This window comes from Macaca mulatta, chromosome 18, assembly GCF_049350105.2.
Source record: "Macaca mulatta isolate MMU2019108-1 chromosome 18, T2T-MMU8v2.0, whole genome shotgun sequence".
Taxonomy (NCBI): domain Eukaryota; kingdom Metazoa; phylum Chordata; class Mammalia; order Primates; family Cercopithecidae; genus Macaca; species Macaca mulatta.
Window position 1 is genome coordinate 49460389 of NC_133423.1, and position 27893 is coordinate 49488281.

At 34.6% G+C, this 27893-nt stretch overlaps 1 protein-coding gene across 1 annotated transcript in view; it reads left to right on the top strand.

Moving 5' to 3' along the window:
• Nucleotides 1–27893, top strand: part of RIT2 (Ras like without CAAX 2) — a 384044-nt gene that overhangs the window by 126866 nt on the left and 229285 nt on the right. Inside the window, 1 exon segment of the mRNA NM_001257707.1 lies at nt 15302–15375. Coding sequence (NP_001244636.1) covers nt 15302–15375 — 74 coding nt within the window.

A 27893-nucleotide genomic window follows, 5' to 3' on the forward strand; every position in this document is an offset into this window, starting at 1 on the left:
AATTTAATCCATTTCATTTTATTGTTTAGAAAAATATGTGGCTCATATGATATTTCTGTTGCATAGTGCTGTTGTAAGTTCTGAACCAGAAGCATGGAATGGTCTGGTAGCTTACTAAAAATACAGAATCCCAGTCCCGGCCCAACACTGAAAAAGAATCTGCATTTTAACCAGATCCTCAGGAGATTTGTATGTACAGAAAAGTTTATTAAGCTTCACTGTAGCTCATTCATTGTCCAAAAACAAAAACAGAAACAAAACATTTTGTCCTCCTTCTATAGAGGAAGTTTTGTTTCTGTAGCTCTTAGAGAAGCTGACAAATTAAGGATTGTCCAACTTCACAAAGGCAAGCATTATGTTCCTCTCTGTCAGATTTATCTTTGGTGTGTAATGGGGTTCACTTATTAAAACTCCGTGTTCAGCAAGCTTGGGGAACAAGAAAAAAACGTGTATATTGTTCATCAGTTTTGAGAAGAAAGCAGAATGAACCTTTTTCTCCCACGCATGCATTACTCTTCAGCAGATTGCTGCCCTAACCTGCGGTGCTTTCTGGTCCTCAGGAGCCCATCCACCTCTTGCAGCTCCACTGTTCACCCAGTGCTCTCTTAGTCTCTGCTCCTAAATCTATTAGCAGTTTTTCTCTCCCCTTCCATTTTCCTTTTATCATTCCTTCTGATCATTCCCTCAGGCCCTGCTTTCCGCTTTCTCTTGTGACAGCTAATTTTGTGCAAAAGTAATCTCAGGGTAAGCTGTTTGTGGTTGATAATAGCTTAATATTTTACCTCTCCTGTAGTTTTATTGCATTTTAATAGGGAGTTCCTGGAAGTAAAATGGCTTATCTTCACCAGAGGGAATGAAGTAGAGAGGTGGAACTTGGGGCATCTTGCCAGGCCAATGAGAAAGATGTTTTAAACAGAAAGGTCCTTCGACATCATTCTGCTTTTCATCCCCAAAACCAATACTCACCAACACTGTCAGAAATGTATTTACTCAATGTGAAGACTAATTATCTAGAAATTGTCATTATATGAAATGCAATTGTTATAGACTAGAGAAAAATAAGAAAATTATTGGAAAAAAATGATGAGTTAATTTTGTGCAGATATAGTGTTACCATAAAAATAGGAACAGTTAGAGAAAGTAAATATTTTATCCTTTCATACACTTCAGGAATTTACAAAATTCTCTTTTTAAAACATTTTTTTTCAAAGTAAAGTATATTTTCTGTCTGGATTCTCTCACTCAACATTATGTTTCTAAGACTGAAACACATTATTGTAGCCTATAGTTAAAAAAAATTCACAGCAAAGATAATCTACTCTATGAGTACACTGGAGCTGATTTATACATCCTACTACTGATACACTCTGGTGATATAGTTTGGATATTTGTCCCTTCCAAACATATGTTGAAATTTGATCCCCAATGCTGGAGGTGAGCCTAATGGAAGGTGTTTGGGTCATGGGGGTGGATCCCTTATAAATGGCTTGGTACTATTCTCACAGTTCTTACTCTTAGTTCCCACAAGGCTCTTGCTGAAAAGAGCCTGCCCCCTTTTTCCCTCTCTCCTTCTCCCTCTCTCATCATATGACATCTGCTCCACTTCACCTTTTGCCATGAGTGGAAGTTTTCTGAGTCCCTCATCAGAAGCAGATGTTGACCCCATGCTTTTGTACAGTCTGCAGAACTGTGAGCCAAATAAACCTCTTTTCTTTATAAGTCACCCAGCCTCAGGTATTATTTTATAGCAACACAAATGAACTAAGACATCTGGGTTGTTTCTAATTTAGGGATGGTATGAATAATGGTGATATAAATATTCTCATTTATGCCTTTCCCGTGCATGTGTAACTCTACACGTACATATAGCCCTGATGTGTGAAATTGCTTGTAATAAAGTGTTCTAGTATGTTTTTGTTGTATAAAACATTGCCACAAAGTCGGAGTAGTAACAATAACTTTTGTGTGTCCCTCATACACCTGTAGATGAGTTGGGACGTCTTTGTTTCAGATAGGTATCCAGGTTGCTTCTGAAATCAGTAGGATGAGGAAACGTTTTTCCCATGGCAATGGAATAATCAGAGCAGCAAGAGCTGCACCGCACATGCCTGTTTCATGCTTCTTCTTACATCACACCTATTATTATTTTATTACGCAAGTTATTTTACCATGGTCAAGTCTAAAATCAAAGAATGGGGAAGTACACCCACTTGCCATGAGACCATGATACGTGTGTGTATACACACACACACATATACACACATATATAAACACTTATATTATGCTCTCATACACACACACGCACACTTATATATGTGTACATATATAACTGAAACCAATAATTCAGCTTGCCACGTAAGTTATGTGTAGGATCAGCTTTAGTTGATAGTTTCAAACAGTTTCTAAACTGGTTGAACCATTTTACACACCAACTGTAGTATTACGAAAGTTCTCATAGCACCACAAACTCTCCATTATTTGATATTGATAGTCTTTTAAATTTCCAGGCTGTTAGGTTAGCATTTGCATCATATGATTGTTTTAATTTGCTTTTTATTGGTTGTTAATAAGGTTATACAGCTTTAAGTTTATTTACTAAAATAATAATTTACATTTCTGGTTTATTATGAAAAATAAACAGCTGGCTGGGCTCGGTGGCTCACCCTGTAATCCCAGCACTTTGGGAGGCCAAGGCAGGCGGATGACTTGAGGCCAAGAGTTTGAGACCAGTCTGGCCAACATGGTGAAACCCTGTCTCAACTAAAAATACAAAAATTAGCTGGGCATGGTTGTGCACACTTGTAGTGCCAGCTACTCAGAAGGCTGTGGCATGAGAATCACTTGAACCCAGGAGGCAGAGGTTGCAGTTAGCTGAGATCATGCCACTGCACTCCCGCCTGGGCGACAAAGTGAGACTCCATCTCAAAATAAACGTATTAATAAATAATAATACATAATACATATTAATAAACTTATTAATAAATAATAATAATTTTAATAATAAAAATAAACAGCTTTATCTGTTATTATTAACAAACAAACCAACCAAAAACTACCATCACAATAACCGAAAATAAAGCTAACCCTCAATCTCTTGCCTGCCCTTCATTGGCAGTTGCCTTTTTGTGAATGATTTGTAGGAATGCTTTACATATTCTGGATATGGGCTGGGCGAGGTGGCTCATGCCTGTAATCCCAGCACTTTGGGAGGGATCACCTGAGGTCAGGGGTTCAAGACCAGCCTGGCTAACATGGCGAAACCCCATCTCTACTAAAAATTACAAAAATTAGCCAGGCCTGGTGGCGGGCACCTATAATCCCAGTGACTCAGGAGGCTGAGGCGGGAGAATCGCTTGAACCCAAGAGGCAGAAGTTTCAGTGAGCCGAGATCATGCCACTGCACTCTAGCCTGAGCAACAAGAGCAACACTCCATCTCAAAAAAAACCAAAAACCAAAAAACAAAAAAAAAAACACCATATTCTGGATATGAACATTTTGTTGTTACACCCACTTTATTTCATAAAATGGCTCGTATTTTCATTCTCTTATTAAAAATTTTTGATGAACAAATTTTTTTTTGTTTTAATGTAGCCCAGTTTTTATAAATTTATTCCAAGTGGTCAATCATTTACTTTATGCAGCTTTATATTAGTTATTAAGAAGATTTATAACTCTAAGTCATGAAGGTATTCTTCTAAAGTTTCTCCCGTATGCTTTATTGTTTTTTTGAATGTTTACATTTACAATCTAACTAAAATTTCTTTATTGTATATAATGTGAGGTAGCAAATTCCATTATTTTCCAATATTTATATCCAATATATAAATTACAATATTTATGTCCAATTAACAGTTTTATTTAATGAAAGATTTTTTCCACTGCTCAGAAATGCTAACTGTAGTATTAAAAAAGGATTCATTAGTGTGTAGGTTCTGTATTCTGTTTATTTTTCTACCCATGTGCCAATATCACACTGTCTTAGCTGCTATGAATTAGTAGTAAGTCTTAATACATGGTAGAGCTTGTTGTCCTTTTCCAAGATTTTCTAAACAAATTCTTGGCTCTGTTCATTTCCATATAAATTTAGAATCAGTTTGTGCATCACTGCTCCCACCCCAAAATCTGTTTGATATGCATTTCTAGATCAATTAGGGAACATCTAACATCATTACAATCTTGAATCATCCAACCCATAAACATGACCTATACTTCCACTTATTTAGATGATCTTTAATTTTCTTCATAACATCTCATAGCTTTCTAACTAGAAGTCTTAAAGTTTTACAAAATGTATTCTTTGGAATTTGATAATTTTTTATATTATAGTAAATTGCATCATTAAATAATCTAATTTCCCATCTCTTTGTTTCTTATACTCACAAATCAATTTATTTTTCTTTACTAAGTTTGTTTCCAGAAAACTCAACAAATTCATTTATTTGATCTAGTTTTTCTATAGCTTCTTTGAATTTTCTACATACCTGCCCAAACAATATTTTTCATGAATAGTGGCATTTTTTCTGTGCTAAACATTTTTTTTTCACATCATTCATTTTTCTTGTAGAACTAAGCAGGTATGAATCACAAGCATGAGGTGAATAAAATTGTTGATACTGACTTTTCTTATCTTGTACCCACTCTCAGAGGGAATAATTTTAGTATTTTTTTCTAAATCATGTTGTTAGCTTTCGGTTTTGTTTAGACAGACAGTAATCAGTAAAGCAAGATGCTTTCTCTGCCCAGTTTTCTAATATGCTTTTGGAAATTTGGAGTTTTTAAAACATAAGTGGATACTGATATTTTTAATTAAACTTTTTAGTTTTAGATAATTATAAGTTCACATGGAATTATAAGAAATAATACAGATTGTTTCTTCTTGGAAGTCAAACTATAATAAATGAAAATAAATAAAAACCGGAAATAATACAGAAACATCTCATATCCCTTTATGCACTTTTCCTAATGGTAGCCTCTTGAAAATTGTAACAAAGTGTCACAACCAGGATATTGATATTGATAGTCAAGACACAGAACATTTCACTGACCACAAGGATCCCTTATGTTACCTTATGAAGCCATACCTTTCTCCCTCCACAATTCCTGGCACCCACAAATCTGTTCTTTATACCGACAATTTTGTCACTTAAATAATATCATACAATGGAATCATACAGTCTCTAACCAATGAAGATTGGCATGTTTCAATTAGAAAAATTTGAAAAAGATGCACACACTTTATTGCCTGTATTAGTGATACTCCACTCCTCTGCTTTTTTATTATCGAACAGTATTCCATGATATGGTTGTATCACAGTTTGTATAACCATTCATTGACTGAAAAATATTTGCTATGTGTACAATTTTTTGCTATTATGAATAAAGCTAAGATAAACAACATGAAAACATTACTTTCTTTGTGTTCATGTGTGAACATGTCTTCATTTCTTTGAAATAAATGCTCAGGAGTGCAATTGCTATTTTGTACGATACATATAGAATGCGATTGTTGCTCTGTATGATGCATGCATGATTAGTTTTCTTTAAATTATTGTAAGAAACTGCCAAACTGTTCTTCAGAGTGGTTGTAACATTCTATGTATCCATCGGCAATGTGTGCATGATCCAATTTTTATACATTCTTACCAGCATTAGGTGATGTCACTACATTTTTTATTTTAGCCATTCTGATAGGTATGTAGTGATACCTTATTGTGATTTTAATTTGCACTTATTTAAGGCTAATAATGTTGAACATGTTTTCATGTGCTTATTTGCCATCTATATATAATATTTGGTGAAAATTGCCCTTCTCATCTTTTGATCACTTTGTAATTGGATTGCCTATTTGTTTGCTTTTACTGTTGAGTTTTGAGAGTTATTTATATATGTTAAATACTAGTTTTTTGTCAAATATGTGATTTGCAAACATTTTCTACTGTTCTAGCTGGTCTTTTCCTCATGTTAATGGAGTCTTTCATAGAGCAAAAAATGTTGATTTTTAAAATTTTGGTGAAGTTCTTTTTTTATAGTCTATGCTTAATATGTCATCTTAGAAATTTAATTCTAAGAGTTTTTCATTCTGAAGATTTCCTCATTTTTCTCTAAAACTTGTAGTTTTAAATCGTATATTTAATTCTGTGATTCATTTAGGTTAATTCTGTGAAAGACATGAGATTAGCTCTAGGATTATTTGTTTTGCCAATGGGGGTTTAGTTGGTCCCACACCACTGGTTAAAAATGCGTATTTTTTCCTCCACTAAATTGCTTTTGTGCCTTTGTCAAAATTCAGTCAGTCACATTTTTGTGGGTTTTATTCTGGATTCTCTGTTCTGTTCTATTTTTCTATGTGTCTGTAACCCTTGCCTACATCACATTGGTTTGATTATTGTAACTGTATGATAACTCCTAAAATCAGGTAAACTGATTCTTCCCATTTTATTTTTCTTTTTCAAAATTCCTATTCCTTTCTATTCATTATATTGTGGATTTAATATTCTATTCCAAATCCTTTCCTTTTTCGTAAAATATTTTCATAAATTGTGCTATAGATACAAAAAAAGTTCTGCAATTCTGATAAGAATTTTGTTAAATCATGACATAAATTTGTACAGAATCAACATCTTTATTATACTGGGTCTTCCAATCTATAAAAATAATATTTATTTAAATATTTGATTTCTTTCATTAGTATTGTATAATTTTTAGCATACAAATTATGTATGTGTTTTGTTCAATATACACATACGTATTTAATTTTTGAGCAAGTGTAAATTTGGATAATAATCTCAAAAGACACTATCCTCAATGCCATAATCCCAAAAGTGGAAATCCTGAAAGATCAAAATTCCTAAATCTACATCCCAAAAGTCTAAAATCCCTAAAGTCTAAAATCCTGATAATTACAGTATGGGATAACTGTATCATGTTATCTGAAACTATTACCTTGTAATTATCTTTATTTGGACATTAAGTATGGTTTCAGGAAACGTGTATGGGTGTCAAGATGATAAGGAGTGGATTTTTGGACTTAATTTTAGGTGTCAACTTGACTGGATTAAGGAATATTTAGAAGCCTGGTAAAGCATTATTTTGGGTGTGTATGTGGGGGTGTTTGCAGAGATCACTGGGTGAGTCTGAGTGGACTAGCTGGGAAAGATTTGCCATCAATGTTGGCAGCACCATCCAATTGGCTGGGGGCCTGCAGAGAACAAATGCGGAAGGTGAATTGATCTTTCTCTGAGAGCTGAGACAGACTTTTCCTCTGCTGCTTCAGACTTCAGAACTCCAGGCTCACCAGCCTTTGTACTCCAGGTCTTAAACCAGCAGCTCCTCAAGCCTTGAGGCTTTGGTTTCAGACTAGGAGTTACAACACTGGCTTTCTTGGTACTCAATGTAAAAAGGTTAAACCTTCCACCATCAATGAAGAGAAGTCCTTTTTGTACATCTGCATTTGTGAAATATAAAATTTCTTGAGATCTCAGCTCTTCAGACATACATGGTGGTGACCCATCATGGATTCTAGTCAATCTAGCCAGTACTTAGGCTGTTCATGACAGTGCTTCAGTGGACTGTAATTATAAAGCTATGCGCACACAATGAACAACTTTTGTGATATGTGTTTATACATTTCACTTTTTGACCTATTTCTTTATGAATATAGTTTATCTTCTCATAACTGTTACATTCCTGAGACTGTCATTAATGTACCTGAGTGTTTTATGTTTGCAAAAATATGTATGTTATTATTGCTTATTTTATTGCTTAAAGAGGCTTATGAAGTATTCTGTCATATTTTTATATTTTTCTCCAAACAATTCCCTTAAAATATGAATGAATATATTTTTAATATTTTTAGTTTTTTTTTCCAGAATTATATTTCTGGAATTTTGATCTTCTAGTATTTCAACATTCAAGATTATGGCATTTTGGATTGTGTCTTTTGGGATTATGATTGGCTCCTGGTTTAAAATTTTACATAGCAGGAACAATAGGAAAAATTTCATCGATTTTATCTTCCCAGAAATAGCAGTCTTAGTATAAATCAGACCTTTGTCACTAGACGTTCTCATAGTTTCTCGATGGGCATCAGAGGTACATTGGAATCCTCTCCGAGGGTCCATCAGATGAGGATGAAGAGTCATTAAGACTCTGAGACTCATACAATTGCCTTGATCATAAAAGTTCTTTTTATTTTTCTGTGAAGAAATAATATGTATTTAAGATCATTCTATCATATAAAACCTCTGGAAGACAAATATTGCAGAGGTCATGGTCTTAGGATCATAAAGCCATTTTTCAAGGGTATGTTGAGGGGTAAAAAAGGTAGAACAAGAGATGCCAGGTGCTGGGGAGGAAGAATATCTTCTTCTTTTCCTCTTTCCCTTCATCCCCAAACAATAATTAAGTGAGGCAGAACCAAAGAACTGGAGACATTCAGCATCAGTGACTGTGACCTAGTCCTGCTGCACATATCTATTTGACAGAAGAAAGCCAGAGAATTAGGTTTCCAATGGATCCTTCTATTCTCTCAGGTTGAAAGAAAAAGATTAAATATTTCCAACATATGAGATACACCCTGAAGCATTTTCTGTAGATAATGACTTTGGGGAAGAGCGTGATTTGGCTGTTTCGTCTGCACACTCCTGCCAGGGGTCCATGTCACCTCTCAGAATATGAGTATTATTCCTTGTCAGGTACATCTCCATCTGCTTGTCCTTGATCTGAGAAGTCATTGTTTAAAATGGCATCTTCCAGTAGTGGTCCTCTGTACCTGCAAATCTCTAGGCAGGGTTCTGTGTTTCCACAGGACATACCCCAGCTTTCCCCTCCTCACTGGGTTTTCTGTTCTCGGCAAGGCCTCCTACAGAGGAGTCCAGGAGCACAGACATTCTGACAAGCGTGCTGGTCACTGCAGAATCTGCCTGTGAACACCACAGAAAGTGTGTGACTGGCCACGTTGGGCAGACTTTCCAGAGCAGTGACATTGGGAATCTCTGGGAGGTATCAGAGAGATGCTGATTGGTATCAACTACCCTATTACCTACCTAGTGGTAGTGGGGTAGTTGATACCAACCAGCATCCCTCTGATGCTAGGGAGATTCCATCTATAGAAATAGAAGCTAGTGGGGTAGTTGATTTCTGGGGGAAAGATTTCAATTTCTGTGTAATCTCGAAGCTCCTATTTCTCAGAGACCTATTCTCAGACACTTAAGTAAACTGTACTGAATTATCAATATTGCAGGATGAGAAAAAATGCATGACCTGCCTTATAATTCCTATGAATGTTTAGGGCTTATGTCCTTGTGGCATCCTGTCTTCAGCTTTTACTTCTATGATAGGAAAGGTTGTTCTTTACCCTAAGTCATCCCACAAACTCAGTTCAGCCAGTTTTACAAGCCTTTTTCACAGCCAGCAAACATTTCGACAAACTTTTACGACATTTCATTGAATGTTTAGGCTCAAAGGAAGGGTTACATCAGATTTCATTTAACTTCCTTTCTCTTTTCCTGGCAGAGCTCTCCTCGTCTTCCTCCTTCCAAACTCTGTTTTCAATCCATGACTTGAAGAACTGACCTTAGGTTAACATCAGTTCCTCTGAGTGTTCTCTGACATCTCCCTAAACAAGCATCCTTCAAAATATTTCTAATGTAGCACTCATTAAAACATAGTGAAATTGCTTTTGTATGTGTTCCCGCAAGATTATAAATTCAGTATGGGTGGAAACCACCTGCCCTTTCAACTGTGTAGACTGTATTGCCCTCTGAGTGTGCAGCACCTATTACATACTCAAATTATTTGTATCAACGCTGATTCATCCATGATTTAACATTTTGGTCAAGAAAAAGTGTCCAGCACAGTACGTTGCTAGATACTTCTGTTCTGTACACACACACACACACACATATGTACCTACAATTGAGATGATTTATTTAAGTAATCCTTTGAGAAAGATCTTATAAATAGATTCTATGAGACTTTGTACTATTTATTCCCTTTAAAAAATTTGGGTCAGTGATTAATATCTTGGAGGTGTATAATAGCTTGGAGTTATAGAAAAATAGCTGCATTATAATACCAATTACATATTTCAGATTATGAGGCAAACCATGTAAGTAGTATTCAATCATCTTAAGATATGTGAAAGTCATTTAATGAAAATTTACCATTACATTTCTGGTATTTTTTCTTAGTTATATATTTTGGTGGTCTTATATTATCCCAGCTTTATATTTGCAACTAAAGTATTTTAAAATTATTTAAATGAATATGTTTATTTTGAAAAAAAATATATTAGTTGCTTTGGGAAAATTATCCAGAACACCTTATACTTTTTAATTAATCAAAAACTTTATATTTCTGGTTTTTATTGCAAACATATCTTGCCAAAATGTTTATGATTTGCTTGGGAAAAACATTTTCACATGGGTAAATATAAATAGCACAAATAATTTTGTTTTAATTTAGTTTCATGGCTAATTTGAAGCAGTGCTAAATAAAACTCACAACATAATATTCCTTGAGTTTGAATTTTGCTTTCTTTTTTCAAAAGCACTATCTTATGTGCTACTTTTATTGATCCTGATAGAACTCCCATGCATTGACTAGTGTTTACTATTATTGCCATCTTAAAAATAAGGTTTCAATGGCTTACCAATAACAGATATTTAGTGATAGATTTGAGGCTTTAATACAGGACTTTAGTGATTTCTTCTTACGCAATTCTGCTGAAGAGGGACAGTGGAGAAGATATATCCTGAGAAGAAATGATCTCAAATTAAACATTAGTACTTTGAGATAAATTTTAAGGTAGTAGTGCCTCCAAGAATGCAGTCCCAGTGTGCTTTTCTGCGCAAATGATATAGCAGGCAGCTGCTACCATTTCTGCCTGATAAAGCTTTGTATACATTTGGCCTCATGCTTGGGAAGATAAATCAGTTCACTTCAGGATTGGGTCTATAGGAAGATGATTGAAATTCAGGGAAGTGTTTATATGCATTCAAGAGAGTATTTCTGACAGTGTATTTCTGCATGGGTGGTCTCAAAGGGAGTGAATGAATGGAAACAGAAAGATTGTTTATGGGGAGGAAATGAAAAGGATTAGTTTCTATGGAGGCCAGGCAGGTGACCTAGATTCCCCACAATGAAATGTGTACTCTGATAGACACTTTTTAAAAGAGAGAAAAAAAAAACCTTGGATAAAAGGTCTGTCTTTAGTTTCGAGCCAATTCTCATCAAGTCCCTTTTTAAGGGGTTTTCTGATCCCAAGAGAAGCTTTTATTTGATATACGTTTCATGTGCTGGGTTTATCTAGAGCTCAAATAATCACACAGAGGAGTTCTCGCCTAGATTACTCAGCGTGCCCCTGGCCTCAGCAGGCTCTTCTTTGGGGCTTTGAGTTTAAATAAACAAACACAAAATCTGAAAGATTCACTTATAATCCTTGGGTCACAGAGTCCTTTTCAGAGTAACTATTCTTATTTCCCTATGAAATTGAAAAACAACCCCATGCATCCTCAAATAAATTGCAAGTGATTCCACAAGATTTCTCTTTTGTGAGAGGAAGATCAGTGAATGTACAAAGAGCAATGGAATAGAAAATAGAAAAATTGTGTGGTTGGCCATATGCTGAATACATTTAGAATGGCTGAGAGTTGCTAAAATCATACTAGATGGAGCACCCTGCAAGTCATACTTTCCACAACTCCTGCCTTCTGGAGCACAGTCATAAGGAATGAATTTCCTTGAAGTGGGATTTATGCTCTTATACATTTTGCGATTTTAACATCTCATTGTATATGTGTGTTTATATGTATGTCTCCCACCATGATTTTACAAACCCCTTGAGAGTAGAGACCATGATTGTAAGTGCCCATGTGTGTTTTTGTGTGTCTTCATATCTCCCACAGCTAGCAATAATCTGATTTGTGAGAGTTACTCAGCATTATGCATTGGAAAAATGCCTCCTGTGGTTGATCATTACTACTTTCTACAACAACAGTTTCTGAAAATAATTCATTTGTTTACTTGTGGCTCACAATCAATAGTATGAATAATTATTGAGTTGTGCCAAAATCAGATGATGTTCTAAAATCTTTTAGCAGTGATTCAGTTTGCTCTTTGCTTATAATATAAATGCTACATAAAACAAAATGTAGATTGCAGCCAGACTCTAGGAGTTTGTGACTTCCAGTTTCAGGAGGTCCAGCTGTGTTTTACAGATAATGTAAAAACTGTGTTTTACAGAAGTATAGATATTTAACCGGCTATGTATAATAAGATTGGCATGAATAAGACCATCAATGAATACAATGAAAGAAGAGCCTTAGAGCTTTATCCAGAGCTTCAGGCCCAGATAACTGTTTCTTTATTGTCTTCACTTGAATGAGCCACAGGCGAGGCAAAGTCCACATTTCTAAAATTAAACATGAGGTTATCCTTCTGCCTCCCCTTTCAGGAAATGTCATGCCCATCTGCCCAACTTCAAATGCAAGAAATCTGAGAGCTTCTCTTCTACCTTCCTCCTTCTTGTTTTCTCATCTGATTAGTCACTAAATGCTATAGTTTCTACCTTCTAAACATCTTGCAAATCTGCCAACTTTCCTCCAACCCTAATGCCATTATCTTACACATTATTTCTCACCTGGATTACTACATATCTACTTAATCTTCTTTCTGTGCCTCTAGTCTTCCGCCTTGCAATTCACTCACCACACTTCAGACAGAGTGAGCATTTTAAAATGCACATTTGAAGATGGCATTATAATGAACTCCACATTTCTTAATAATACTGAACATATTTATCCTTTATTATTTTTTTTAAATACAAGATACTCTTGTATTTATTACACACAAAATATAAGGTGACTTCCTCCCCTTATATCATTTAATCCTTCAAACAACTCCATGACCCAAATACAAATAATTGTACCTTTACAAATGAGACATCTACATTTTAGAGATGTCAAGTGATTTTCCTAAAATCTGACAGCTAGTAATTCTGGAACCAGGGTTTAAACCTAGGCAGTCTGACTTCAGATACCTAATTCAAATACATGACTCTTTTAAATATATTCATAAGTTAATCTGATTTATCTCTTACATTTTGTCAACATTTCTTCTCTAAACTCTTGGATTTAGCCACACTGAAATTAAGTTTTTATTGTTGTTCAATAATACTCTTTTCAACATTTGGGATTCTGATCTGCTTTTTTTTCTCTCTCTCTCTCTTGCTTCACTTTCTCTTAACTCCTCCTATTCAATTTAAGTGCTCCTTCTTTATCTTTCAAGTATAAGTAGGAAGTAATATTCAAAGGATACAAAGTATCTTTTCCAATCACAATGGGATAAAACTAGAAATCAACAATTGAAAGAAAACTGAAAGATTTACAATATGTGGAAATTAAGCAACCAATTCTCAAACTTCGAATGAGTTCAAGAAGAAATCTCAAGGGAAATTAGAAAATATTCAGAAATGCATGAAAATGAAAACACAGCATTCTAAAACTGATAGGATGTAGCAAAAGCAGTGCTAAAATGGAAATGTCTAACTGTAGATGCTTATGTTAAAATAGAAGAAAGATCTTGAATTGGGGTACATGATGTCAGCAAGATGGCAGAATAGGAGATCTCCCGCTCATATTCCCCCATAGCAACAATAATTTGACAGCCATTCACAAATGACTTTGTGGGAACATGGTGGGAGCTTGGGGATCTAGGTAGGAAGTTGTGAAACTCTAGTGGAGCCCCAGACCAAGGATGAAGATTTTGAGAAGGCAGGCCAAAATCCAGGTGGCAGGCTCACTTACTGTCTTCCCAATTATAGACCCAAAGACAGCCTCATCTCCCTGTGGACTCAGCTATATTTAAATTTGACCCTGCTCAGGGTCCTCTCTGTCTTGAGTAACAGGCCCACTGACCTTGGTCCTGGCTGTGTACTATAAAGCAGCCCATGACCTGGATCCCACACTCTCAGCTATGGTTTGTTCATCCATATGCAAAACTCCTCAACAACATCCTAGCAAACTAAATCCAGCAGCACATCAAAAAGCGGATCCATCATGATCAAGTAGGCTTCATCCCTGGGATGCAAGTTTGGCTCAACATATACAAATCAATAAGTGTGATTCATTGTATAAATAGAACTAAAAACAAAACCCACAAGGTTATTTATCTCAATAGATGTGGAAAAGACTTTTGATAAAATTCTACATCCCTTTATGTCATCATCACTAATCAGTAGAGGAATGCAAACAAAAAACCCAATGACATACTATTTCACACCAGTCAGAATGGCCATTACTTAAAAGTCAAAAAAAAAAAAAAAAATAGCAGATGCCAGTGAGGTTGCAGATAAAAGGGAATGCTTATACACTGCTGCTGAGAGTGAAAATTAGTCCAGCCATTGTGGAAAGTGGTGTGCTAATTTCTCAAATAACTAAAAACAGAATTACCGTTTAACCCAGCATTAACTCTGTAGATTCCTTTGGCGGGTGTGAACATTTTAACAGTCTTTCAGTCCATAAATATCAAATGTCTTTCAACATTTTGTGCCTTCTTTAATTTCTCTCAGCAACATTTTACCATTTTCAATGTAGAAGTTTTCACATCCTTTGTTAATTCTAAGTATTTAATTAATTTTGATGCCATTATAAATGAAATTGATTTCTTAATTGTCTTTTCATATTATTATTAGTCAATAGAAACATATCTTATTTTTGCTTGTTGACTTTGTATTCTACAACTTTGCTGAATTCATTTAGGGTTTGCATGTATGTAATCTTTAGGGTTCTACATATAAGATCATGTTGTCTGTGAACAGAGATAATTTTACTCCTTTTCCAATTGGGATGATTTTACTTTTTCTTCTTGCCTAATTGCTCTGGCTATGACTTCTAGGACTATGTTAAACAAAGGAGGTCAGAGCAGGGAATCTTATCTTACTCCTGATCTTCTAATAAAGCATCCAAGCCTTTACCATGAAGATGATAGGACGCTATTTTGCCCTGCATTGTTAGGAAATAACTAATAACATTTGTTCCATGTTTTTCTCTAGGTAACACCACTAGGGCACTGCAGATCATAAAATTTTCCTGATGAAAGAGAAATCTACTTGGTTTCACCATAAGCAGAAACACTTTCTCCTATAATTTTCCCGATTTATATCATTTTCAATCTGTATATGTTATTTGAGTAATATTTCTGATTATCTTAGTAACTTAGAAATTTTTCTATATGAAATCTAAAAATTAGTAATGCCTTTCCTGTCACATTTAAATGTAAATGTTGTCTTGTGTTTTTCAGAAGATGCTTATAAGACCCAGGTCAGGATTGACAATGAGCCAGCTTACTTGGACATCTTGGACACTGCTGGCCAGGTAGGTGATGTTCTTAAACCTCTCTGATCTCTGAGTTTATTTTATGCTTTAGCTTCAAATATATTTACCACAAAGGAGAAGATGACTTTATTCAAGCAGAAGAAGAATAAATTTGTGATAACAGTCAGGAATTAAATTTAAAAATAATCAACATTAAATGTGACCCATTACTAATTACCAACCAGAATATTTCCAAATTCCCTCAATTTTCTAAAAATAAAAGAGTCCATGTAGGTGTTATATTGCCAATGAAATTATAAAATTTAAAAATACTTTATTATTTTTCGTCAGGTTTACACAAAACTCTGACACAGACCTGATGTGATAATAATTTCTATTAGAGAATTTTAGTGAATATAAAGGAAGATCTGCTTAGCAGATTTGCTCATGGAACTAAGGCTAAGGAGCCTGATGGAAGGGACATAACCAAGATTTAGTATGGTCTAATACGTTAGTTTGCAAACCTGTAGGGAAGAAGAAAATGAAGGAGGAGGAGGAGAAAGAGAAATAATTTTTTGTGATATAAAAATAGAACTAAAATACGACATCACAATTAGAAGTAAGTTGTGAGGAAAGGTGTAAGATTTAAAACATCTCCAAGTCCTAGATGTATTTTGAAGAAGCATGGATATTTTATTTAACTTCATACTTTCAAAATGATTGTGTTAAAAATATGAACTCATATATTAAGTGCTAGACATAAATCATATAATTTGATGCAAGCACAGGAAAAAGAGAAGAAAAAATAAAAAGTTGTTAATACAATATAAGACAAAAAAGAAAGAATAAAAAGGTAACAAGGAAGTATAATAGATACATGTCAAAACATCAGAAATCAAAATTAAAAAAATCTCTCCTAAAATAGGCAAATATCGTCAGTATCATATTGAACAAAAGAATAAAACTAACCTATATTTGAGTTAAAGGAGACGTAAGTGTACAGAAAGATGAAAAATCAAATAAGGTATTAAAAAGGTAGGCAAAAGTAGCCAAAGTCAAAGCAAGTATAAATGTATTAATATAAGGCAAATAGATGTTATGCAAAAATATTATTAAAGTGTAGAAGTGTCAGTTTGTAAAAAAAGCTTCACAATAGGCCAGGCGTGGTGGCTCAAGCCTGTAATCCCAGCACTTAGGGAGGCCGAGACGGGCAGATCACGAGGTCAGGAGATCGAGACCATCCTGGCTAACACGGTGAAACCCCGTCTCTACTAAAAATACAAAAAAAAAATTAGCCGGGCGAGGTGGCGGGCGCCTGTAGTCCCAGCTACTCGGGAGGCTGAGGCAGGAGAATGGCGTGAACCCCAGAGGCGGAGCTTGCAGTGAGCCGAGATCGCGCCACTGCACTCCAGCCTGGGTGACAGAGCCAGACTCCGTCTCAAAAAAAAAAAAAAAAAAAAAGCTTCACAATATTCTAAAATTCTAATCTGTAATATTTAAGGCAAATGAAGAGAACTGTAAATCATTTACAAATAGAAAATTTTATATAGTAGAAAGTTTTAATGCACTTCTGTTGGTGTTAGATTAAAAAGCTGTGTAGTTGTAGATTTGTAAACACATTTAACTTAAACAGAATACTGCAGTCATTACAAAAGTAAACATTGTTTCACATACACATCCTGTTTATAACTTTTTATTGATTTCAGATCAAAATGTAAATAATGTAGTCTGTAGTCTGTAAAACATTGATTATTTGATGTATATAGAATTTTTGGTTGTGGCTTAGAATGTGGTAAATTTTTATAAAATATTTAAGCAAGTCATTACCTCTTATGGGGGAAAGGGCAAAAGTTAAGAAAGGGGAGAAATACAAAGTAGATTTTATCTATACATGTAATGATTCATGCTCTATTAGAGTTCTGATTAAATATAGGAAATTATTAAGTTGAAGACCTACATCATATATACACAAATCTTCATTATATTATTTCCCTTTGTACTTAAAGATTTTCATTATTTTAAAACATTGTATTTTTTCATCACTTTATGTTACTAGTTTTAAAATATCTGCATAATTGGAATATTGATAGTGTACAAGCAACTAGAAATAGGTGATATCTTTCTATATTTATGAGTTATTTGAAGATTATTTGAAATCTATGTATTAACAGATGAATTTGCTTCTAGAAACATTTGGACAATGGACTTATGGGGTTAGCACTGTTGAAGCTACTGGGAATATATAGAATGGAAAAATTATTTCAATTATTTGAAAGGGCTGTCTTATCTAAGAGGAAGTGTACTTGTTTTTAAGTGGAAACTAGAGATCTAATTGGAAGAACACTGAGTAGGTTAAATTTTACTCATGATAATAGAGGGTTTGTAGCAACTAAAATGCTCAAATAAAAAAAATGGCTGCTCTGGGAAATAGCAAAATTGTGTTATTGGAAACACTCAACTAGAATTATGCTTTAGTAGAAAGTGAAATTTTCATTTATTGAATATTCATTCAGTCTACAGTATTTATGTAGACTTACTAGTCCCAAGTGTGGTGGCAATATAATGATGAATAGCCAATATATTTCTCCTTTCTATTGATGTAGACTTGGCTAGGTCACTGTTTAGTCCAATGGAATGCAGGCAGATGAGACAATCTGCTAGTCGTGGTCCAAGGCCTTTAGAAGCATTAAGTGTACTTGTGCTACTTCTCAAGAAAAGGGAATACTGCAGATAGCCCTTGGTCCTCAGTGGTTGAGAAAACCTGTGAAAAGAACTAAACCCAACCCAAAGAAAGAAAGAAAGCCCAGTCTACCTACCCATGGAACAGATCTGCTACAGACACCACACAGATTTGTGAACTAGAAAAATCATGAACACTAGTTGCTTTAAGACACTAAGTTTGTGGTGGTTTGTCTTATAGCATTATTGTGGCAATAGCTGAGCAATACAGAATATTAATAGAACATTTTTAGTTACATATGGCTGGAGATGGAGAATCTTACCTCATCGTGGGTGAAGTGTGTAAGCGATGAGAGACAAATCTGAAATTCTATGCTCTAGTAATACTGAGAAACTGGCAAACATACAATTAAAAAGATAAAGCTATTACATGTTCGTATCAATAAAATTTTTTAAAAGCTAATTTCAACTGCAGCCAAACATAGTCAGGAGTACATCAGGCAAAACAGATGGTGATATGTTGTTTTTCAAACCATTATTAAATCCTTCCATTCAAGGGGTGGTCTATACAGTTGATTTAACATAATTTATATTCTCTGTAGGGAACAGGAGAGAATACTGTTGAAATACTTTTAATTATATCACCTTGTTTTCTTTTGGTACTATTAATTTTCAATGTATGTTGAAATTTACTATCCTTACAACAAATCCAGGAAGTAGATTGAAAAGCTATTATTAATGTCATCACCTAGAATTTGAGTAAAATGTTATATAAAGAAGTAAAGTGGGTGTTTTCTTGGTGGCATTATTGGAGGCCAAGTCCCAATGTGTTTCATGTTTGTGCTTTTAGGAGAGAACAAGTGATATATTTTTCTTGCCCATCGCAAGTTTCATGGCTGACACCCTATAACAAAAGACAGAGGCATTAACAATAGATAAGCATAATTATTTATTTAACCAGAGCTTTACATAATGTGAGAGCTTTCCAAAAGGAAGACTCAAAGACCCAGGAAAAAATGTGTATTTTTATGTTCAGGTTTGATTAAGAATGAACAGACGTGTCAAGTATGATTGAATAAAAATGAATATAACCTAATATTAACCATTAGTAATGGTAATAAACCAAACCATTACCACACCATAAAGGATCAAAAATTCCTTTTGGCATTTTTGTGCAATATGCCTTTGCTCTGGGTATAGGACTGGATACCTGTCCCATGAGGGTCTTCAAAAGAGCAGGGGTGATAGAAGTTCAGACAGACCTTTCTGCTTTTGGGGTTTTCCGCATTTCCAAGGTACTATATTTTGGGGTAGCATGTCCTGCAGTTCATCACACTATACACATAATCTTGCAGTGCCACAATAATCCCATGGCATCACCAGATCTCAGATTATAAAGAAGTTGTACCCCAAGCATCTTTCCATCATTTAATTAATACTTAACTCTTCCGCTACATGCTCATTAAGCCTATGATTGATGTCTTCCATTTGTTAAGAATTCTGTTTTAGGAAACAAACAAGCACAGCTTTGGAAAACTTAACTTATTAGAAAGAGTTTTTCTTGCAATGAGCTGAGAATGTCTTTATAGTTTCTATCTATTGGTTCCAGATCTATCTCCTGAAAAAAAAAATTACTCATTACATACATGGAAAATGCAAGGCTCGTAAAGGTAATGTGATTTATCTAAGATAGTACAGCAAATTCTTGAGTCAGCTGTGTCTACAATCCATTTACATTTCCACTCAAGCTCTTTCTTATTTCACTTTTTTATGGACTTAGTGTGTACCAAGAACTGCAATAGGTCAAGAAAATACAGAATGAAATAAAATTGAGGCTCTGTCTTCAAAATGCTTGAGGTTTGGGGAAGTGAAGATACACTAAATTAAAAATTGCAGCAAATTATGATAAGTACTATGGTAGAAGTGCACAAGTTTTGATACTGGGTTATCTTTGATATCTAAGGATCTAAATAAAAAGTTAAAGATAAGGTATTTTAAAGATAATTACAAGTTTAGGTGAAACTCTAGTAAAATATATGTAGTAAGTTTAATTATAAATGTATTGAATAATTCTCATTCTTATAAGAAGCAATAAAAGTAATTCTCCAAATACCTTCTTTTTTGTTGCTGTTGTTACTTTATTTATTTATCTTTTTTGGCATGCTAACATATCCAGTCAATTCCATGACCTAGGTCTTGCCCCGTACCTGGCTTTGGACTGGATTAAGTCATTCTGGAACAATGGGAAAGAGTTGTAGTTTGGTATTAGGTTTAGTCCCTAACCAACTCTGCAGTCAAAGCAAGTCCTATAGCCAATCTCGACCTAGTTTACTCATCTGGGAAATGAAGAAATTAGACTTGATCTCTAAAGTGTCTTCCAGATATAAAGCCCTGTGATTTCTGAATTACTACTAGCCTAATGTTTATATAATTCTTCTCTGAAAGCTTAAATTGCTTTTTAGCCACAAAAAATTTGTTTTTTCCTTTCTTCCTCAGTTTGTGGCTTATCTTTAAAGAGAATACTTTAGGACATTACCCCTTCTTTAAGGAATCCTATTATTCTACAAATGATTGTGGATATTTTAAGGTCCAAAAGAACCAAACTTGGGCTAGAATTGTTCCCAAACTGGAAATAAAGTTCCAAATCAAGAGCTTCTATTAGAATGATGTTTAGGATATTTCCTCACTACTTATATTCTAGAATCAATATATGTGTCCAAACTCTCTAGTCTGCTTTTACTATATTTTGATAGCTTTGATTATTTGATAGATGCTAACTAACTTACTAAGAGTCAATGCAAGCTATGTAGCATCAAAGTGAAAAGGTATGAGAAGGTAGGCTTTAAGAACATTCCCAATTTTCAAATTTATGTATTATCCTTAGGATGTGACACTGAAAAAGTGGAGAGATTTTTACTCTCCTTTTACTACCTCCTCCAATGTACTTCTCCTCACTGCTACCTATCCAACACTAGACTCTAATACAGGTATGCTGTAACTATAATCTTAAAATGTGTATTCCATTCACATACCTCTTAAATCACTCCATGCTGGTATTATGTAGTCCATCTAGAAGTAAGGCACATTTTTAAAAACTCTAGAAATAAGGTTTAACCTGAAGGACTTGCCATATAGTCAGAAATATATGAGGAAAAGGTAAAAGAAAACTTGAAAAATAACATTTAAAAATATAGCCAGATATTTAAGTACAAACTGATTTCATAAGCATTTGTCATTAGGATAATCAACAAATGCCAATCTAGCTTTAACTATGAGAAGACAGAGTATGTTTACAACTATACTCACATCTCAAATTGATAGAGCTAGGCATACCCTTTGATCTTGGGGAAAATGGGCCAAGTTCATTGTGATCCATTGTTTTGGCTCTGAGATGCTTGAAAACAATTCACTATTAACATTACTAGAAATAGGATTACCATGAATCCTGATTTTCCCAGGACATTCCAAGTTAGTATCTCCTGTTGTATAGCAATTAATGCTTGTTAATTCTTTTGGTGGCATTGCATTTCATTCGAAAGTGTTCCAGTTTGAATTAATTTATATAGTCATCCAAACCACAAACTAGTAGCTCTCCTCCAGTACAGTGGCTCTGTACAGTACATGGCTATAAAACCAATTGTGATTAAACATGCAAACTGGAAAAGTCAGTCACTATACTGAACAAGACCAGAAAATAGAAACCAAATAAAAATGATTTTAGTAGCCCAAGCAAATGTCAAAAAAATCCATAAAATAAAATTCATATATTGTTTATAAACTCTTTCACGACAAGGGAGTCTATCATGTTCTCATTCTGAGTCCATTTGATATTAGTGTCAGATATAACATGCTGATTACCTAGTTTTATTTTGTTTATAATTTTTAGAGCTAAAACTGGGTTTCTAGAAGCAAATATTTTAATAGTAAAATAAACTGACAACCTACAGAAAAAGATGAAATTATTTTAAAATGTAAGACAAAACTTAAAAATTATTTTATAAATATGTAAATCTGGGACAATTTGCTCTAAAGTCAAGCAGCCAGGTATAATAATAATATTAATAAATAACATGATTACACTCTCAATATATTACAAATTATGATTTGGATTTTTTTGCTAAAGAAGGCACAAAGTATGAAATTTTAGAAAAAAACTTTTACAAGATGACCATTTCCACAGTATGTTTTAAGGGTAAATATCTCTATTGACTCAGGAAAAAAAAATTACCTAGACCATCAACTCTGGAAGATTTACAAAAGATTTATAGAATCCAATTACAAAGTTCTTAGTATTTCCCTGTATTTAAGAGGCAACTATGTTTCCTCTTATATGTTGTCATATATATATGTATATATACACATATGTATGTATATATACATATACATATACTATGTATATATGTATATACATAGACATATATACATGTATACGTATATATGTGTACATATGTCTATATATGTATATATATTTCTGTATGTGTCTATCTCACATTCTCAACATGATTAATTGAACATCCACAGATTTATAATGCTGACTATTTCATTTTGATACAAAAGAAATAAAATTACGGTAGTCCCTGACTTTGGAGAACTTACACTTTGATTTTTGTACATATTAAGAAAGAATTTAGACTTAAAACTGAAGAAAGAAATATCAAATTTCATTACTACATATTTTATCATATCACCTCTTTAACTTTCACAAATAGTGAATGTTTTTACCAAAATATGCTTTAAGCACCTAATTGCTCATCAGTGTGATATGTAGAACATTTAGATTTATATTTATCATTTATATTTTTAGCTAAAACTTGGCAATTTCGAGACTAAATTTGCCAAATTAAAAAACATTATACTTGGCATAAAAGAACTACATAAAATGACTACCAAGATTGCCTAAAGTATACTTTTGATAGAAATAGCTGAGAAACAAAATGTTATTCAATGATCTCATCATTTCTTAGCTTACTGGTCACCATTAATTCAAAGCATTTCCTTCAATATTTCATTTTTGTGTTGGACGGTGACAGAACTTTGTATCCTATAATCACTGCTGGGCCACTGTGCCAACAGAAATTTCACTAAGGATAGTTCTTGGCAGAAACTCTGAAGTCAGTTTACAAAGGTTTCTACTTAATATCCATGAAAATTTCTATCATTATGAATATCAAAAATTAGAAGAAGCTTCAGGAGGTCACATATTTCAGTCTCTTTGGTTTACAAATAAAGACACTGGGACTCAGAAAAGTGGCTTATCCAAGGTCACATGGCTTCTGAATGCCAAACTGGAGTGATCGATCGTAGCATTATGCTCTTGAATCATTTCTGAAATCCTACAGTGATATGGCTGTATTACCTCTTCTAAAAGCTGTCTCTGTGAAGGTGAATACGACTGGACTGAGTGGTAGTGCTTGCTATTAACGTGTCACTTTTTGAGAATATCAGTGATATAATTAAAAGACACCTAGTTGAAAACTTTGAACAATGAATCAAATACTCAGGTTGGTAAAATTGTGGGAGAATTCTGGAAAAAAAAAACCATCAGTACAAATGTTTGTTTACCACTGTATTTTAATATTTTTGTAGTTCTTTACATCCTTCATAATATTTTGTACAAAAAGTTTTATCTTCCCTAATTCTAAACATGAGGGCTATTTGTTTTCAGCTTCTCCTTGATTTACACGGTCCATATATTGATCAATTGGGAAAGAATTTAGATTATATAAATGAATGACAATATTGCATTCTATTTGGTATCTATATGAATGATCAAATTAGTGAGGACGTTAGCTTTAGCCCATACCGCTTGCCATAACTACGGTACAGTTGTGTCATGAAGCAGAGGCACAGTTAAGAATAAGATTTAATAAAAACGAACGAAACATATAGATCATACGACCTATTTTTTTCCACATCTGACTCAAATGGGATGTGTAGCATTAGGTAAGACAAAATATTTATTGTGTCTGTGATTCACTTTCTTCCCATTTTTAAAACAAAGAGTTAAATGTTATTTGAAGGAATTTGTGCTCTAACATTGTATCATGATCAAAACTGGTTTGTTCATTCATTTAACAGTGAACTATTCAGTATTGGACATGGATTATGTTCTCTGAACGTTACTAATAGCTATGACAGATTCAAACAAATTTAAACATTTGTTCCTGCCTTCATGAAATTTGCAACTTAGCCAAGATGTACCAGTTAAGAGAAAATGTCATTAATGTGTTGTTAAGGTAGCTCTCAGTTAAGTTTTAAGAATGAGAATCAACTGTTTTTGTTCAAGCAAAATGGTAACCAGAGAAAGATAAATCAGGAGGGCTTCTCCCAAAAAACTTAATATCTCTGAAGAAGTATATTTATACGTGCAACCTCCAAAATACTAGTCTATGAAAAGAAAAACACATGAATAGTGATGGCTACCATTACAAGTCTTTTAGGAACGGGACATTGTCAGTCAGCAAAAATGACGAGACACATCTCAATCATTTTAGGAGGTTTATTAGCCAAAGTTAAGGATGTACACTGAGGAGACAGGTTTATGACTTTCTCTGAAGATGATTTTTGAGGGCTTCAAATTTAAAGGGGAAAGGGCAAGATATTGAGAAGTATACAATTTTTATATGAGTGGGGGTAGAAAAACATAGTCGTTCACGCCTTTGTTTGGCTCAGTAGTGAATCTGTATTTTTACATTAGATAACAGACAAAATTGGGCAGGGGAACAATCAAATATGCATTTGTGTCAGGTGGGGATGGAGTAGTGACTGCACCTGTCAAGACAAGCTATCAATTTACATGGCCATGGTAAAATTTTAACACAAACACTTTAGGGTAAAGATCTTGGAGCTCACTAGGAATTTCCTTGTGGGAAAAATACGGGGGAGGCATGTAGCTTTTTATCTTGTAGCTGTCTTATTGAGAAACCAAAATGGGGAGGAAGGTTTGCGTGGCCCAGTTCCCAGTTTAACTTTTCCCTTTGGCTTAATGAGTTTGAGGCCCCAAGATTGATTGATTTTATTATTTATTTATTTATTTATTTATTTATTGAGATAAATAGCGACGGCATCTCAGCCTGTCACCCAGGCTGGAGTGCAATGGCACGTTCTCGGTTCACTGCAACCTCCGCCTCCCAGGTTCAAGCAATTATTCTGCCTCACCTTCCCAAGTAGCTGGAGTTACAGGTGCTCATCACCATGCCCGGCAATTTTTTTGTATCTTTAGTGGAGACAGGGTTTCACCATGTTGGCCAGGCTGGTCTCGAACTCCTGACCTCGTGATCCACCCACCTCAACCTCCCAAAGTGCTGGGATTACAGGCATGAGTCACCACGCCTGGCCTATTATTATTTTTTAATACAGATTCTCACTCTGTCATCCAGGCTGGAGTGCAGTGGCCTGACATCACCTCACTGCAACCTCCACCTCCTGGGTTCAAGTGATTGTCCTGCCCCAGTTTCCCCAGTAGCTGGGATTACAGGCACCTGCCACCATGTTCAACTAATTTTTGTATTTTTTTAGTAGAGATGGGGTTTCACCATGTTGGCCAGGCTGATTTCAAACTCCAGACCACAAGCGATCAGCCCTCCTTGGCCTCTCAAAGTGCAGGGATTACAGGTGTGAGCCACTGTGCCCGGCCAGGATTTATTTCCCTTTCACAACATTTTGATCACAAAGCCAAAGAAAGATATTATAAAAACTTTTCCTTCTTTTTTTCCCATGAATATAGCAATATTATGATATTAAAACTTGTTTCTCTGTTCTTTGGGAAATATAGTCAAAGAGTAAGAGGGATTCCTCAAGCCTTGAATGAGTTCCAAGAACCCAGTTTTCCATTTATTTGCTTCTAAATATTGTCTTGACCCTTCATGGATTTCCAGATATACTGGATGTTCCCATGTCACTGTCTATGCCTGGGGTCTTGCTAAGCTACACTGTAGGTGATAATTATAACTATAATATAGGTGTAGCTTAATTAGGTAACTTTTTTCAATCAATTGCAGAAGAAAATGATATATACTGGGTTTTTCTGGTTCAAGAATATTGGTAAGCTTATTTTCTATTAAACCTATTCTTATTCCTAAGAATCTTCGAAGGCCCTGGAAAATAAGTATGTTGCATTTCATCTGAAAATCAGGAAAAAATGGTATTTGGGGAACCAAATCTCTCCATTAAAAATCGATTCTGCAATGAAGAAGCAGAGATGCTTAAATGCTCCTATTCAAGGAACGTGGATTATTCCTTGCAACATGGATAGGTAAATAGCATGCTGATGTTGACTTTAACGAGCAACTGGAGACACACTGTGACCAAAAGAGTTGGAAAATGTATTGTCCCAGAGCCTTTAAGTGCCCTCAAAAGTAAGTAAAAATGTCTTCTGATCAATAGAATTTGACGAGGAGCCACTTTATATAGGGTTGTTCCAGAGACCATTTGTTAAGTTTATTTGTATACTAGCATCCTGTGAATTCAGAGTTATATTTAATGCAAATGATAACGATAATGACCATCTCATTCAGAGACTACTCACAGAAAGAGGGGGTATCTGTTAGTATGATGGTTTGAAACTGAATGGAGTCCCTCCACTAAGCTAATAAGTATCTTTGATATCACTAAGAAATCAAAAGACAGATTTTTCCTGCCAGACTCCTAAGCCAAAAATGTTGCATCCTGCTTTCTCCTTTGAAGCAAAACTGTTTGACTCTCAAAGCCTGTTCAGATAAACACACTTTCATTCCCTAAACACACGTCTGTGAGTGGCTCTGGCAGTTATGTAGGATATTTCAGCTTATTATCTGAAAATGCTATTTTCTCATCTTGAATCAATTCAAGTTTCAAATGAAAGTTAAAATATAATCTTATCTAATGGGAATTAAAAATGCATTTTCATCGGCAATATTTTAATGGGCTTATAAACTGATGCCCTCAAAGGATAAAAATAGTTTTAAAACCATTTTAAATGGGCTTCCTCTTCCCATTTTTTAAATTGTTTTCTCATTTTCCTGCTATAATACAGAAAAGCTCCATTTATAGTAAAATGCAAAGTGTTATTACTTTTATTTGCAGATATGCAACTTTGATTTTAAAATAAAGTTGCTATCCCAGGAAATCCAAAGTTCTTTCTGGTGGAATGATTGACTATTTTGTATCAGGCAGATTTCATGTGTGAGTATGGTAGTAGTCTGCTTTCATAGTTACCAGTGCTTTCACCCCTAAACGTTTCTCTCATTTATTCTCACATCTGAAATTTACAGAAAAGATGTTGTGTTATGGAGCAATAAAAAATAGGCAAGACACAGGTGAGATAGGTGAGGTACAGCCAAACATCATTTTCTCACTAAACTACAGAAAGTCAATAAAACCAATATATTTATAAAGACTCTACGAACTGTGCCATGTAAAATGTGTACTCTCACCCTCCTCTGAGAGAATACCGCTTTGGGAGGTATTTCCACTAATTGATGTTAGAATGCCAGATGACTCCATGCTAGCAGTTGTGGTGGTTAAAGGAAAAGTATTGCTGTTTTCATATGGCTCTGATGAGACCATAGAAAATGTAGCCTAAATAGCAACACACCCAGTGGCTCAAGGGATATGATTATAAAATTTAACTGTGAAGTCTACTCACTAATATGGGTCACACATCTTCACAATGGATCAATGTGATTATTTTACTACTGCACAGCTGTTCTCTTGACTTGTTCTTTAGGTGCCATGTATACTCCTACCTTGATTTTACACTCTAGTTCAGAGAAATGTGTGGTTACAAGTGAAAGCCAGTTATCAGAGGATAGTATTAGAGTAAGCTTGGTTGAATAGCTCTAGCTGAGTCTTGATAAGAGTTCACAGTCTGAGTGTAATCCTATTCGGAATTCAGTACTCCTGTGTTAAACCTGAGTTGA